The sequence below is a fragment of the Protopterus annectens genome, chromosome 8.part0 (genome assembly GCF_019279795.1).
Source record: "Protopterus annectens isolate FY-2018-M chromosome 8.part0, PAN1.0, whole genome shotgun sequence".
NCBI classification, from domain to species: Eukaryota; Metazoa; Chordata; order Ceratodontiformes; family Protopteridae; genus Protopterus; species Protopterus annectens.
This window is the reverse complement of record NC_056741.1, coordinates 648,379,985-648,397,608: the sequence shown is the minus strand read 5'-3', so window position 1 is coordinate 648,397,608 and position 17,624 is coordinate 648,379,985. Positions and strand designations below refer to the sequence as shown.

At 38.4% G+C, this 17,624-nt stretch overlaps 1 protein-coding gene across 1 annotated transcript in view; it reads left to right on the top strand.

The window, feature by feature from the left end:
* The window catches only part of KCNN3 (potassium calcium-activated channel subfamily N member 3), a 2,562,115-nt gene that overhangs the window by 1,268,200 nt on the left and 1,276,291 nt on the right, over nt 1-17,624 (top strand). Inside the window, exon 3 of the mRNA XM_044080129.1 lies at nt 15,363-15,781. Within this exon, the coding sequence (XP_043936064.1) occupies nt 15,363-15,781 (419 nt within the window). The remainder of the gene's footprint in view (nt 1-15,362; nt 15,782-17,624) is intronic.

Genomic DNA, 17,624 nt, shown 5'->3' with positions numbered 1-17,624 from the left:
ACAATGTATAACACCACTAAAACATGCATGCTGCTGCCACAACTGTTATTCTATCTACTTTCACAATATATAGCACCACTGTGTATGAGTTGTCCCCACGTTTGTGCCTTGGTACCTGCATTATTTGTCTGTGTGTTCATTATTCTTGCATTGGGAGTTGAGAGGTGTGCCAATGTGTAAATCAAAGTGTCTTAAATGGTCATATTGTCCTACAGCAGTTTTTAATGCTGAACATTTCCAAGACTGTTTATGCAAATCGTATTGCCAGTAATGTTCAACGTCTCCATGATTTAAGTCAATGAACTATACACCATTGTCCTTCTTTGGCTGTTTGTCGCTAGGTGTTGCCTTGCTCATTTTATCTGAATGCTCAGTATGCATGCACTCCTTTCCAATTATGTGCTTTCTCATGCATGCTCCTTTGTCTACATGGTTTACATCAATAGGGCTGTGTAGTTGCTTAACATGACATGGCTGCAGGCCTGTGCCGTGGGCTTGAGGTAAGGCTCCTCATTGTGCTATGTGCCTTGGCTGCATGCATATTTGATTAGCACTGCTGCTTGTTACACTAACATAATCAATATTGTTAGCTTGAGGGTGATGGACATGATGTTAATGAATCTGAAGGAACGAGTTCTTTAATATCATTTAAAATAAATAATCCAAAAGGCCTGCAGTGTTCCTAAACGGACAGAAAGAACATATGGAAGTGGAGTTCCAAAATTATCTACATTGTCAAAGTAAGCAGTAAGGATGCTACTTTTGTATAAAGAAAAAAGAAATGATGCAGGTACCTGAGTACTGGAATCATTTTGCATAACTGTTGCCATAGTGACTTTCATTGTACCTTTTGTGGATCAGTGACAGAATGTATCATTTAAAAGGGAATTCCCCGTGAAAGATAATAACAATGGGAACGATGTGCTGAGACAGAGCTAGTAATAATTCACTTGTCAGCAGTATACAGTGATGAAAGTGAGCAAAAACATGCAAAAATGGAGCTTATATACCTTTTTCTACTGGTATTTACATTTATGTTAGTAAATCAATAGGTTAATAATGTTTTGTAAAGCTATTGCCTTCATTTAGATGCTTCCTTGTAAAAAGAAAATTATATTTATGATATTCTTTAAGTGCATTAACTTTTCTAAGCAGTTTGTCTGTCCTGATTCAGTAAGTGTCCAGAGCGAGACACTTTGTTAGGCACTTTTCATGTTTTGTTTATGGCACAGTGATCTTGTACTTCGAGTGTCACTTACAATACTGCTGGTGCATTCAAATTTATGAGGTTGTAAAAGCTTTAATGTGATTAGAAATATGGATAGATTTATTCATCAAGCCCCAAGGAAGGTTTTTAAAAATAAAGATTTCATTACTTCTGGCACTTTTAATGTCATTTATTTGGTGAAACATCAATGCAAGACCTCTGAAGTCAGAAAGCACATTACAAAGTTCAAAGACAGAACAGAAGAACGTTTGTGAGACATAAAAATAAGAAAATGGCAGTACTTATCAGTCCTTTATGCTGGTGTTTGGAACCTGCTGCTGCTTCATATTATAGGGGATAATGAAAGGTGTATATTTAGGCAGGGGGAGTGCGTGTTAATAATGAAATGCTAAATCATAATAGAAGGTAGCAGTGTACTTTAAAGCTGTTGTTATCCTAGTTCAAATGATTGCATGTGTGCCAAGACCCACTTTTCTAAAGGAAGAACATTAAGTAATTTAGATAACTGCCTTTTTTAAAGGAAGAACATTAAGAATCTGGGTTTTCAGCACTATATCTTGAATGCTGTTTTTTTGGCTTAGATTTTAACAATTTTAACCTGTTTCATATTTCTTCATTGCTTTAATGTTGTCAAATGACCCTGATATACTCCCAGTACAAATACATAGGTTTTTAGTCTGAAGGTATTTTTAAAACACCAGCATTACAAAATGTGGTATTATTTTAATGTGAAATAACAAACCACTTTGTTTTTGGTTTAGTTTGTATGTTGAGAACTAACTAATTATCTTAGACTGCAAAGGCTATTTTCTAACACTCCAAACCAACCATAATGTTGTTGTTGTTTGTCTTTCGGCTTTTCCCGGTAAGGGGTCGCCATAGCAGTACTCCGGTCCGCTAATGATTGGCAGTAGATTTTTTTACGAAACGCCGAGGTGCCAGCTCGACGCCCGACCTTCAGTGAAGGCACACCCATTTACGCATGCATGTCTTTCGAACGCTACCCAACCACGGGGAGGACATGCAGACTCCACACAGAAGGCACTCCCAAGCCAAGCCGAGAATCGAACGGGAGAACCTCTTGCTGTGAGGTAACAATGCTACTGCCATACCACCATGGCAAACCAACCATAATACTAACCCCAAAAAATTCTGGGATGGAATCTCCTCTCTCCTTAACCCAGGTAAAAAAGAAAAACCCTGTCCTGACCCTCATGCCTCCGACCTGACTCTAGCATCTGACTTTAACTCATTCTTCATCAATTCCATAGCCAGACTTACATCATCCTTCACTAACAATAATGCATCTCCACCCCCACAAACACATTCCTCCTTCCTCTAGTAACTCCAGCCCCCAGCCTCCTCCCTTCTCCATGAATCCAGTCCCCATGTCTACTATAAAAAAAACTACTCCTAAAAATCAAACCATGTTCTAATGCTCCTGATGAAATACCCTCCTATTTCCTAAAAATAGCAGCAGAAGCCATTGCCTTCCCTATCTGCATTCTAATCGATCAGTTTCAGAATGCCATGTTCCCCATCTTTGGAAAAAGGCCTTAATTATTCTACTTCATAAAGGAGGCAACAACAATGACATCCCAAATTTCTGACCTATCGCTATCCTATCTCCTGTTTCTAAAATCCTTTAAAAATGTGTCCACCTTCAACTCCTACCCTATCTCTTAAACAATAACCTCCTTACTCCCACTCAGCATGGACTCAGATCAGGCCGTAGTACCACCAACACCCTTCTCTCCTTCCTAGAGACCATTAACAAGGCCTGTGACACCAGTCATATTGTATCTGCCCTCCTCTTAGACCTGATAAAGGTTTTTGATAACATCTCTCACAATCTACTCATTACCAGACTTTCAAAACTAAACCTGTCCCCCTCATCCATTAACTGGTTCACCAGTTACCTATCAAATATCCAACAAGCACTCAAATGGAAAAAAGCTATCTGACCTTTCCTAGATACTCCCACAGGTGTCCCCCAAGGCTCAATCCTAGGTCCCCTTCTATTCAGTATCTTCATAAATGACTTCTATCATGCCCTCCTCAACACCAACCTCATCCAATATGCTGATGACTCCACTATAATCTGTTCTGCCACCTCTACTTCCTCACTAGCACAATTAACTCAAGAAACCTTCCATTCTACAGAACAATGGATGCTAGACAACAATCTGGCACTCAATGCAAACAAGACTAAACTAATGATATTTACCCCTTCCAAAACCACCACCTTAGATAAAAACAAATTATCACCAGCCAGAAATAACACAAGTCTTGAAATAGTCTCTACTGCAAAACGTCTTGGAATTCTCATTGACGATAAGCTAAAGTTTGATAGTCACCTACAAGTAAATATAAAAAAAAAAAACAGATAAAAAAATGAGGCATGCTTTACCATCACAACTGCTATATCTCTCCCTCTACCAGGCTTCTTCTTGCTACTCCCTCTTTCATCCCTTCCCTCAGATATGGTGCCTCTATTCTTATCAATCTGCAATCTTCCCTCAAGTCAAAGCTCTGCTCCTGCTACTATAAAATTTCAAAATTTACAACTGGCCATAAATCCAGTACCTATCACTGTATTTCCTTACGTCAACTGAACTGGCTAGAACTACCCAACTATCTTACCTACAGCCAACTTATTCAAGTGCACAGACTTATTTTTAACCCCTCCCTCTGCCCCTCTCTTGCCTCTACCTTCAAAATCCATCTTCCTGATAGGTGTCTCGGATCTAACTCCCAGAATCTAATAGAACTACATAAACCATTCCATCCACCAGGCAACCACCTCCTATCTTTCTCACTAGCACGCCATTGGAATTCTCTTCCACCTCCCATACATACCACAAACGGACTCTCTGTCTTCAAACCCTACTTCACTCACACCTAACTTCACAATGGGAATGCTCTTGCTCCCATCCTTCATAATTTCCTTGTCCATAATTGCTCTTCACTAGCCACCATATCTGTATAGCCTCCTACGGTCTAATAACTTGTAATAATAAATGTAGAAATCATGATATTTGCATAGGAACTGTTGTTGTTGTTGTGTCTTTCGGCTTTTCCCGGTTAGGGGTCACCACAGCGGAACTCCGGTCCGCTAATGATTGGCAGTAGATTTTTACATGCGGAGTTGCCGGCACTGACACACAACCTTCAACGAAGGTATGCCCATTCACGCATGTCTCCACACAGAAGACACTCTAGCTGAGAATCGAACAGGACAACATCTTACTGTGAGGCGACAATGCTACCGCAGCACCACCACCGCAGTTGCATAGGAACTGTAATGAATTAACTTCATTACAGTTCCTGTGCAACTGCAGTGGTGGTGCTGCATGAAGTTAATTCAGTATAGTAACTAGGATCTCATAATGCCAATCTATTGGCAACTTGTTACTTTGTTTTTAAATTCCCTCTTAATTGTGTAATTTTTTTATTTTGTATTCTTGTGAATTCTTGCATTTATATTGTATATTTGTATTTTTGTATTCATGTATTTTCTGGAGCTTTTCTCCCCAGGACTCCATTGAAAATGGGTTCTTCGAGGCCCAACTGGACTATCTTGACAAACAAACTGCAAATAAATAAAATAAATAATAAGGCTCTGAGCTTCTTCATGTAATAAAGCACATATAAAGATTAGTGTTTCTGTACTCAAGACACTCTGCATCTGTTAGAGCAGAACCCTGGGTCTTATGGTTAGCAGTGCCATTGAGATAATGTGTAGAGTCACAATTTACCACTTTTTTCCTCAGGAGTGTCCTAATTATGCAATGATGCCATTCAAAAATAAAATGGTTACTAATATCCTGATATTTTTGTAGGGAAATTCCTTTGCATAATCCAGAATGTGTTGCTGTGATAAAGGACAATAGAAATTTGTTCTACAAAATGCTTTATTTTTGGTAATAATGTGAGAATATCTTTTTTGTATTGTTTGATTTGTAGACTGTCTTCAGAATCACACATTTATTAAGAAGTGTCTTACTCTGTGTAGTTAACACAACTCCTAAATAAAACCTATCCATCACATAGCTGACTCTTCACCATGAATGTATTTAGCCTACACAGCACATATGAAAGCATAACTAATGTATAAACCATCACTAGCCAGGAAATTATACAAGAACAACTTGGAAAATGTTACATTTTATTGAGGGGGGGGAGCTGACAACACTGCTGTGTGGGGAGTTGCATACTACCCCTTGCATATTAATGTAATTAAGTCTCAGATCACCACAGCTCATTATATGAAATATGCCACTGTGGCAGAGCCAGTGTTACTTTCTGGTTAACAGAGCTGGAATTTTAACAGTATTCAGTTAAATGACGTTGTACACATCAGTATTGGAAAAAGTGCTTTAACTCAATTGACCAACAGCCATGTGGCGCAGCAAGACACTTGTAGCCCATGTGCAAGATGGCATTGAACCTTCTCTTTAACAAATAACTAGCAACCCCATCTGTATTCATAACATGCACTGTCTGTGAGTGTACCATCATAAAGAAAGACTCCTCTGCATTTTAAACAGTAGTACTAAAATTGGTGAATCTCCTTACTCAGGGTGGAGCCATAACAAGCCATATAACCCTGCATTATCAATAGTGCATAAAGGGGTAGCCTTGAAATAATGCAAGTCTTGTCCATTTTACTTCTCTTTCTTTCTGTTTTCTTGGTGATCTTGGGCTTTAAACCATTTACCGTTCTTGTATGTTATCATAGTATCTCATCTGATGGTAACCTCCAGAGCTTATAGAGGTGAGTATTTTTCCTTCTTGAATCATAATTCATACTAAGCTAAATGCACACTGCCTAGATTTGTGGTACACACAGACAGCTGAGAGACTTAAAATCGGTGCATTATCACTCCAGTCGTATGCTTACCTCATTTTGGCCCCATTTCATTTCTGGATCAGCTGAAGAGCTAGAAGTTTTCCAGGTAATAGAATGATACTCCCCATCACATATAGCTGGGACAACATGCAGCTGCTTTACCCTGAATATTCTATGTCATTGTCACATGAGGGCCCATCATTATTATATTTCAATGTCCTTATGTTACAAATGAATTCTGTATGTATTAGGCAAAAATCAGCATTTGGATTTTGTATTTGCATGTTCACTAAGAAAAAAACGCTGCCTCTTTCCCATCTATATCCTTCATCATCATTTTCAACAATTGACTTTTATTGCAAGTAAAACCTATAAAGCCCTAAAGCAAAAAGTTGAGTAAATACAATAAATGAAAAAGAATAAGTAATCATTCCAAGTATTGTCTTACCCTAGCAATACAGATGTGTATTTTAATGTTTTGTCTTATCTTAATTCATGTTACTTAGGACAGCATAGCTGCAACTCCTGCTCAGAACACAATAGTTGTAAGGCACTAACTCGTTGCATAAAATGCACTCAGAAATGTAAGCCTGATGGATCTGTACATCTGACTGCTGTTACTGACATTGCATTTTGTTGCATACCTTCAAAGCCCAGGGCATTCCCCTTATGTAGCATAGCAAAATATGCCTTAAAAGAAGGTGAATATTTGGAATTGTAATGCATTAGCCTTCACTCTTAATTATACAATAACAGCTCATTACTATTCAAAAACAACCACACTGATTGGGCAGGCCCCTTGCCTGTTGTAAATTGAGTATAAAACAACACTGAGGTTCCATTTTGCATCCAGACTCTGTTGGCATAAGGGGTAAACCAAAAATGTAAGAAGAATCAAGTACATTCTGCAAAATTAAACAAAGAAACTAAAAAAAAACAGCAACATAGATATAGATTCTGTTTTCTCCATCACTTTTCCTGTACTGCACAAGCGTGGGAATGTAAGTCCCATACACATGCTCAACATATCAGTGTAGGGAAGACAGCATGGAATAACATTGAAGTGTTCATAGGTTCATAGGTTCAAACTAGGCTATCTGCCCGAGGGCATTTACAAGCCTAGCCCATAGTTTTGTGGCTTACGCCACCCCTTTAGTATGGGGAACTATACCCATTATTTTGCTGTGCCTCTGTCGAGCAGTGACACTGAGGTAATCCCTGGGGTATATCTGCGATCTCCCATCCATTGGTCAAGATTTCTCTTGAACAAGGCCAGCGAGGTGCTCTGCCTCACATATACCGGGATTTTGTTCCACAGCATAGGAGTCTTTGGGTGATGAATCTATCCCTCCAGCACGTCCTATTAATAGCCGTGTCGAGGTTTAAGTCTCCCGCCCTTGTGGTTCTGACGGATCTAGATTTTTTGAGGTGAAGCATATTCATCAAATCTGGGTTTGACATGGCCTTGTATGTTAGGCAAAGGTCACCTCTGAGCAAGCGGTAGGCGACTGAATAGAGCTGGAGTTCTTTCAGTCGGGCAGCATAGGACAGATGTTTGAAACCCTTTATCCTTTTGGTGAGGAACTTTTGTGGCCTCTCCAGCTGCTGCAAGTGTCGGGTCAGATACATTCCGAATGGGGCATTGTACTCAATCATTGGTCTGATGAGTGATGAGTATAGGGAGACTATGACCTCCCTTGATCTAGATGAGAATCCCTTCATGATAAGGTGGGCAATGTAGAAGGTCTTCCTAACTACTTTAGCTACATGGGTGACGAATGACAGACTACTATCAACCTGGGTCCCCAGGTCCCTGATAACTTCTTCTGTGCTCAGTGGATTGCCACCTATTTGGTAGCTAGGGGTAACCTTGTTTTTCGAAGGGTATGACTATGCATTTTTGGCATTTAACTTTAGGCCATGGCTCTGGCACCAGTTATCCGTTTCTGTGAGACCCTTCTGAAGGATATCTGTGTCAGATGTGTTTTCTACTATGGCCCAGTTTGCAGTCATCTGCAAACTTTGTCAGCCATAACCCTCCTGTGTTTGCTTGTACTCGAAAAGTAGATGCCAAACAAGAGTGGGCCCAGGACTGAGCCCTGTGGTACACCACTTGTGACAGGCTTTGAGTCTGACATGGCGCCAGCAACTCTGACCCTGTGGGTTCTGTCACTCAGCCAGTTTGCAACCCATCTTGTGATGTATGGGTTAACATTTAAGCTGATGAGTTTTTCAATGATACCTGAGTGGGGTATTGTATCGAAGGCCTTTGCCAGATCGAGGTAGGCTGTATGGACTGCCTTTCCCTCATCAATGGCTTTGGTGACTGTTTCGAAAAAGTCAACCAAGTTTAGAAGGCATGATCTGCCTTTGACAAAGCCAAACTGGGATGGATCCAAAGTCTGCAAATTCCCTATGTCTTTATTTATGAGGTCCATTATGATCCTCTCCATGGCTTTGCAGATAAGGCTTGTCAAGCTAATGGGCCGGTAATTTCCAGGGTCGGTGGAGGCACCGCCTTTGTGAAGTGGGACCACAGTTGCAGTGCGCCACTCCCTGGGTACGTATCCAGAGGTAAGACTATGATTAAACAGCTGTCCTAGCTGTGGGTTTATATATGTTATACAAAGACTTTATTTAAGAAAGGTAAGACATTTCTTTCTTAAATAATGTAATTGCATAATAGCAATAGTCCACTCCTGTTAGTGGGTATATCAGGATTTACCCACAGTTGCTTTTGTTTAATCACCTGGGCTTTGCTGTCATCATCAAAGATGAAAGACATGTTATACCTTTGTAGTTTTATAAGAACAACCAACCATGAGCTAGTATGGTATAACAGTGAACTCCATGCAACATATTTATTACAGTAACTCTGAAGGTAGAAGTTCCAGATCATGCTTATCTTAAAACTAAACTGTGGCTGCACGTCAGTAACATGAGCTTTTCATACCACCTGGTGGCCATGGAGCTGCACACCTTGTTTAGTGATGTATGATATGATGGGTATGGACAGGATTGTGGACTACTCACAGACTAGCAACTATCAACATAATGGTCAAGGTTCTCGCCTCAAAAATACAAGGTACAGGGTTCAAGCCTGACTTCTGGCAAATGCCTGTGTCTAGTTTGTATGTTACCACCATGTCTCTATGGGGTTCCATCCACCTCCTAAAACACGCTGCATGTTACCACTTAAAAGTCACACAAAATTGAATGGAGTCATAGGCAGCAACACGGACTCTAGTTGATGGCTATCAGAAGAAGAGCTGTGTAGCTAAACCACTATAGGCATTAACTGTTTTGAAGAGTATCCTTCAGATAGCAGAAAATGGATTACATATTGTATGATATGTGATGACTAGCCACTCAATGGTCTTAAAAGCTGGATCTTGGTGGTTTGGTCCTGTAAACTAATATCACCAGAAATGACCATGTTTATGCGGCAGTGATAAGTCAGTTGAGGACTTGACCTATACCAGGGACCCACATTCAGAGTGGGATAGTCTATGTGCCTCTATTGGCCTGTGTGTGCCTGCCATAAACTACAGGCTGGCCAGAGCCCAGTTACCCTGATCCAGTGAATTACATGTATCTCATTCAAGCACAAACAGTGTAGGCCTACCTTAGAATGTTTACTAAACAAATAGAAGGTTTTGGAACATTGATATGTGAAAGTAGCTGTTTGTCTGAGATTGCCATACAGCAGGCAGTGGGGTTTTGCCCTTTTCTCACTGTAGTGCAATCTCAAAGTTGGATTGAAATCTATAATTAGCAGGGGATGTAGGGTGCACATACTCCCCAGCAAAAAACAATAATATGGTTTATGGTTTCTTTCAGGTTTTGGGATGTTGAGTGTTTTCTGGTTGATGTTTTCGGTGTTGATTGTTTTGTGCAACTGCATAGAGGAGTGTATTGAGTAATCTACGAAGTTTTACAGAGTATTAACAAGGATTCCATTCAACAGAAACTAATCAGTTTTTACCAAATAAGAGAGAGCAATGCAGATCAATATCACATAGGCATTATCACCAAGTTCAAACTCCAATTTCTTAAGTATATCATTAATTTTATTACTAACATTACACCTGTTTCTGATGAGCTATATTCACACTTTCTGCAGTTCAGCATATCTCACTTTCATTGTTTTGTTATTCAGTAACAACACAAACTGACTCTAGTTTACAGATTTTAGCCTCCTTTAGAATAACATTGGCAAGAAGAGATCAGATTACCTGTTATTCCGTTCTGTTCTCTGACCAAAATGTTTGCAGCTATGTGATAAATCTGAAGCTTGTCAGTGACTTTCAAATTGCTTGCTGCTTCAGCCATTTCTTAAACCCCATTACATTTGGCAAAGTAGCAAATTGGATGATTCTGCTAGTGGCTAGTAGCCAAATAATTTGTAATAAATTCAAATGGATCCTAGATGTCTTTGAATTGCACTTCTTGATTTCTAAATAGTTTACCTGAACTTTCAGCCTTAACACGTATGGTCCTGTAGAAATTGTATCATTTCAGCAGTAAGTGTAAGTCATTGTTTGTATGTATGTATGTATGTATGTATTATTAACCAGATAACATGAGCTGAATCTTAGACTGTTTCAGTCACAGCTGTGGCCAGTGACATAAACAGTGATCTGATGTTGGAGATTTTAAATGTCTTGAACTGTGTTTTTTTGGAATGAGTTTCATGAGATGAATCAAGTTTCCCAAGTAAGACATTTCATGTGCAAAACAAAGCAGAGCACCAAATATACTTTTTATCCATTTTATGCTTATTTTATGTTAAAGTATTTCCCATTGTATTAGTGGGCAGTGGGAAAATTAATTGTCTCTGTTTTACTGAACCCGATTCCTGATGCATCTCTTTGTTTTTTACAAATATGGTATATTTTGAATGACTTTGTAGTCTTGTGGGACAATTTTTAACCTGTGTTTTGTAAGTCCCAGGTAATGCACATTTAATTGGTGTTGTGAGGGTGATGTTAGGATTTATTAATGTTATACTTTTTATTTTTTTTTTGTTAGTTTGGATAGTCTGAGTGAGGTCAATTTTGTTGGTAATTTGCTTATCCAATTGACTAGTCACAGTCAGTATTTTATTATATAATTTATTCTTGTTTTGCAAAATAAATTTCTTCTGGGGAGTAAATTTAAGGGGAAGGATATTTTTGGGCAGTGTGGATGTTTCGTTTATGTGCACTGTGTGTGAAGCTACTTTATTATTATGATTATTGTTATTATAATTATTATATTCATATCAAAGTGAATGGGAAATATTGTATATGTGCTTAACTTTTCTTTAAATTTATTTTTCAATATAAGCACCAGATGATACATGGTTTGGATTTAAGATGTAAATAGGTGTATATTTCATTAGATATGTAGAAAGAAGATATAGTTCCTTTTAATAATAGGACAAATTCATGCTTGTTTACTTAATGCTTGAAAGCTGCTTTACATTTTTAGGAACAGATTTTTCTAAGTATTCTGCAACTTATTTCAAAAGGAACAACTTTCTGTTTATCTTTAAGTATTAGCTTGAGTTTGGGAATTAGCTATTTCAAGGAGCTTGGTTTTTAAGTTTGTTTAACTTTTTTCATCTTGACTGAAGTAATTGGAAGTAACATCTACAGATGTAGGGAGACTTTTTTGGTCAAAAGTCTGTATCTTCTTTTCCCTTTGCAACTGTAATACTGCTTTATATGGAAAATCAGAACTTGTAAAAGTGAAGAAATTTCATTCAGTGAATCAGTAAAGAGTATGATTGATATCTCATTTTTCTATGAAAGAGATGTGACTCTTGGTATACACCCTTTTGAAAAGCGAGACTGACCCGCAGCTATCATAATGTAATGCTGTTTGGCTCATGGAAGCAGTAATCAGTAACTGAGGTCTTGGTATCAGATTGAGGGTGGTGTACCTTGAATACAGGTAAATGGAATTATCACAGGAGAGGTATCGGTATCTGTATAAAAAAAAATTTGGTTTACTGTTGGTACGTTACACTAGAAGGGACTGGGTTTTAGAATGAGGTGAATAAAATCCTGGGGAGTCAGTGATTTTATAACCCTGATCTGAAACCGACAGTATACATTCTTTTTAACAGGTGACAGTAATGCCCCAACATAAGCTATTAATGTCAAGCACACTCTTACCCACATATTCAGGTGGCAGCAGTGTGGATCTGAGCTCTGTAACCCCTGCTATCAAGCAGAATAAGTAAAAATGTGGGGAGTTGTGGTAAGTGAACTAGGGTGTATCAGAGTTGTATTTGTGTTTGGGCTGCTTGCGCAGTGTGTGAACTGTTATTTTAGTTGTAGTTTAATAAAATAAATATAGCAGGTATAGCGGAATTTTCAAAGCCTTGATAGTACATCAGGGTAGAAGGTAAACTTGTTATGATATAAGAAAATTTCTGATGATGGACTAAGAGTATAGTTAAAAATGGTCTCTACCCTTAGGATACTATGGGGTGTGCATATCTATCTATACCTATCTATACACACACACACACACACACACACACACACACACACACACACACCACATGTACGTACATATGTAAAATAGTAAAAAAGTTAACATTCCGTGGCATACCTCTCAGTTCTGCATTATAAGACATGTAACTAGAAGTGCAAAGGTGTTTTGAAAGTCTGAATCAGCCATTTTACTTGAACTGCAGTAACAGTTGCAGGCATTTTCATATCCTATTCTTTTATCTTAAAGGAGCTCAGACCTGGTTCCTAATATTAGCTGTTAAGCTATTCCAGCCGGATAGCATCTTTCTAAATGGTATGTACTCGACTCCAAGTTTGATAGTCCATCTAAGGGTATGTACTTCCTCTTCTGTAGATCTCATAGGGTACTGGTGGGTTTTAACTGAAAACTTTTGTTTGAGACAAATACATTGTTTTAATTTCAGTAACCTGAAATTCAGCAATGTGGAGTTCCATGCCACAATAGGTAGGCATTGTATCCTTTGAAAAGATGAACAGTAGTACCCTCTTGCATCTGGTAAAGAAATAAGTTGACATATTATATTAACCTTAGTTTCAATTTATGTATATTGGTAGGTGATTAATGACTAGCAATGATAATGCATGTTCATATCTCCAGGTAAGAACATTCACACCAATTGTTTTCTCTTTTTATGAGTCAGGAGGTTGGAAAGTTTATAGCAGACTGTAAGTTGCTTTAGAACTTCTTGAATAGTTTTAGCAGTGTGTAGCTGATGGGTTAGTGTGGAATCAAGCTAAATGCTTAGATATTTACAGCTGGACACTTGGTTTCTTACAGTGTTCAGGGTGTTTAATAACAAAAGGATCCATTTTCATCTTTTTTTGTAATGAGCCAATCACAATGGTTATAGATTTTGTAGGATTCAATATTAGATTACTTGCTGGGCCCACAAGATTAGACATTTTCACTAATGATCACATATAGGTACCAAGTGGGGGTGGCATAGTAGCACAGTGGATAGTGTTAGAGCAAGAGGTTTCCTGGTTCAGTTCTCAGCTGAGGTGCCTTCTGTGCAGAGTCTGCATGTCCTTCCTGTATTCGTGTGTGTTTCCTGTGGGTGCTCTGGTTTCCTCTCATTCCAAAGACATGCGACAGGTGGATTAGACACTCTAAATTGGCCATAGGTGTGAGTGAGTGTGTGATGTGGAAGAACTACCTTGGCAGTGCTGCCCACCTGGCAGTGTAGCCTTGTCTTTAGATGATTGTCACTGTTGAAGTGACACCCTGATCTCATGAGCAAAAATGGAAAAAAAGGTTTGTGGACGGATGGATGTAGTTGCAAACAACTTGCTATTACTCCAAATGTTGAACATTGTTTCACTGCCCAGTGGTTTAACAGTAACATATTTAATGTTTAACTTGCCTACTTTGTGACATTCACCAATTCCATCAGGGGTCACCCCTGCAAGACATTCATATGCCAAGTACCTATTGTGTAATGGGTTTATTCAAATAAATAAATAAAGTAAAATAAACTGAAATACTTTCACTCCTGAACTCATGCGTTAGGCTGTTTGACATCTTCTACCATCAACATTACCAAGGTTTTTCTTTGGCATTTCGTGAAGTAGAACTACAAGAACTGGGACACTGATAACTGCAGGATACCATAGAATTCTTCTCTCTACCTAATACTTTTACATGGTATCTTTCTAGCATGGAGAATGCTAGAATGGCTAATAAAGATTTTAAGCTACATGAAAAGCATATGGTTTATTTCACCATTCATGACAACATGACAAAGTCACTTTCACAGGGTTGGTACAGATCTCTCAGTGGGAACAGAGTTTCAATAAACTAATAGATCTTGTCAAAGACATTTCGGCATCCTGAAGGTGAGGTACTTTGTTTTCAGTTTAGTTGGGAAAAATGCAATAACCTTCAAATCTCAACTCCATGAGAGAAAAAGAGGAGCAATAAAATAGTTAATGATAATATTTTAAGCAGGAAAATTGTATTTATATTATGCATTTTTGTCAAAAACAACATGACACTAGATTATCATGTTTCATCTTTGAATGATGGCATTGGTTATATTGTAAATAAATTATTTCTAGTCTCATTTAAAATGACTGAGTATGCCATTGTGATATAACAAGTTACTGCCTACCATTCCTTAGATGAGCAGCATGTTGATAATAAACTTGCTATATAAAGGTGACAGATGTTATTTTTTAATGATATTCTTGAGGGAAAAGATTTTTTAAAACTTGCTATATCACTTTTGCTAGCTTGGATTAAATGTTATAAGTATGCTAAGAAAGTCATTTGCAAAGGAAAGAACTTAAACTTCAGATGATCTGCACCATAAGAAGTGCAGCTAGGCTCATTTAGTTTATAGATTTGTAGCCTCTCTCTGTAGAAACTGCTGTGCTAATTCTTTGTTTCACTTTCTGAATTGTGCCATTTCCCATGTGCTGTGTATAGCAGCAGTGAGGCATTGAGATCTTGTTTCTTACTTATGTGTTACACTTGTCCCAACGAGTTAAAAATTCAAAGTAGAAGCCAAATTAAAAAAAACTCTTTGAACTCTTTTTCTATGTACTGCAGACATCACAGATTGTTGCTATATTTCATGGCAAAGCTAATGATAGTACCTATATTACCAAAGTGTATGATGTAAGCTTTTAAGTGTCACTGCTGTGTTGTTAGACCTGCTTAATATTTTACACAGGCATAATAAATATAACTTCAAATCATCAAAGAAACAATGTGACTTCAAACTCTACTTTAATCCCCCTGTGTTTGTTTTCTCAGCTATTCGTCATCGACAATGGGGCAGATGACTGGAGGATAGCCATGACCTGTGAACGTATCTTTTTTATCAGCTTAGAACTGCTAGTCTGTGCCATCCACCCAATCCCAGGGGAGTACAAGTTCCACTGGAAAGCCCGTCTGGCTTTCTCCTACACACCGTCACATGTGGAAGCAGACATCGATATCATCCTTTCTATTCCCATGTTCCTGAGACTATACCTAATTGCCAGAGTAATGTTACTACATAGTAAGCTATTCACAGATGCCTCCTCCCGCAGCATTGGGGCACTCAATAAAATCAACTTCAACACTCGCTTTGTCATGAAGACCCTTATGACCATTTGTCCAGGAACAGTTCTTCTTGTTTTCAGCATCTCCCTTTGGATCATTGCAGCTTGGACTGTTCGTGTTTGTGAGAGGTAAGTACTTCCAAGAAGAGAAAAAACATTTTATTTTCCTTATGTCCACATTCATTAAGGAATATGATGGTTTTGCAACTAAATTCCTGGGATGATGGCAGGAGGTAATCAACATAACTATTTTTTCTCTTCATTTCTTTATTAACAAACTTATTGATGCATCTTAACTTTTGCAGTGTATTCTAATACTCTTGTACTTAACTGTTATTGCCTGCACCACCCTTTCGATATTATCTGTAATATAAAATGTCTTTCTGTAGTTGTCTGCCTTTTTTAATTATGTTATGTATGCCTTCATTACTGTAAAACTCCTCTGCCAATCATGAGCGGACAGGTGATCCGCTGTGGTGACCCCTAACCGGGAAAAGCCGAAAGAAGAAGAAGATGTATGTCCTTCATACCATTTGCAATTAACACATTGGCAAGAACTAGCATTTATTTTTCAATTAGGTATTTTCTTCTGTGAAGGGAACCCTTTACATTTTTATTGAAGTGAGGAAAGATCACCTCTGGATGCTCAGTCTTTTTCTCCTTGCCTGGACCTCCATCTCGGAGGCCATTTTAAAGAGGTTGCTTAAGATACTAGTACAAGTCTTATATCACATGTTGCAGAGAACATTGTCAGTACCTCATTGTCTGTGGTATGCAGATTGCTATCCATTGTTAAGCCTGCCATACTCTGTGGAAAACAACGATTTGGAATTGACCATACGTGTTAAGGCTGAAAGTCATTGTGTACTGTCAAAGATTTTCCATCTGGCAGAATTCTGGCTGTATCTTCATGATTCTGTTACCCTTATTCGTTTTATTTCCTGAAGAGTAACCATGAGAGTAAATTACCAGCATAGGTGGGGGCACAGTTGTCTCTGTTATTTTTTGGAAAACGTAGCCTCTTCTTTTGAATGTACTCATTCTTCATTTACTCTCGTGACCTACCAGAAGCATCAGCTATGCCATTTATTTTGAAGTAGCCATTCTGTCTGCGAAGAGATGCAAACTTATGTGTCAGCCATTCTCTCTGTGCTTTAATCTTTAAATCATGCAGAAACGCATATGCTACGGTTAGAGGGAATAACACTGCTGTCAAAGTCCTGTACCTTCGCATAGCTCTTATGTGTTAACTTTGTACTAAATGTATACAATGTTGAAGTTAGAACAAGCTACTCAGAATAATGTGTGTGTGTGTGTGTGTGTGTGTGTGTGTGTATGTGTGTGTGTGTGTGTGTGTGTGTGTGTATGTGTGTGTGTGTGTGTGTGTGTGTGTGTGTGTGTGTGTGTGTGTGTGTGTGTGTGTGTGTGTGTGTGTGTGTGTGTGTGTGTGTGTGTGTGTGTGTGTGTGTGTGTATGTATGCACGCGCGCGCGTGTGTGTGTGTGTGTGTGTGTGTGTGTGTGTGTGTGTGTGTGTGTGTGTGTGTGTGTGTGTGTGTGTGTGTGTGTGTGTGTGTGTCTGTGTGCACAGGTATATGTGTTTTTGGGCTACCAACCATATTTTTTGTGCAAAACTGTTATGATTTAGGTTGTTATGTCCTGTGAATAGCATGCAAATGGCAAAAACAGCAGCATTTTTAGTCCATAATTTACTTGTTAATAAGGTAAGTTGGCTGATTCATCACAATTACTAAACAATTGAACAGACACTATGAGGTAAAGTTTGAACCAGCTAAGACAAAAACTTCATAATAACCAGGCTCCAAATTATGATGAACTATAATTTATTTTATTTTAAGTTATAGTTCACTGTTATTTGGAACCTGGTTGTTATGAGGTTATGTTTTAACAAAACATTTTCAGTCCTGGCCTAATCTATAAAGCATAAGATAATGTGGTACATACATAGGTAGG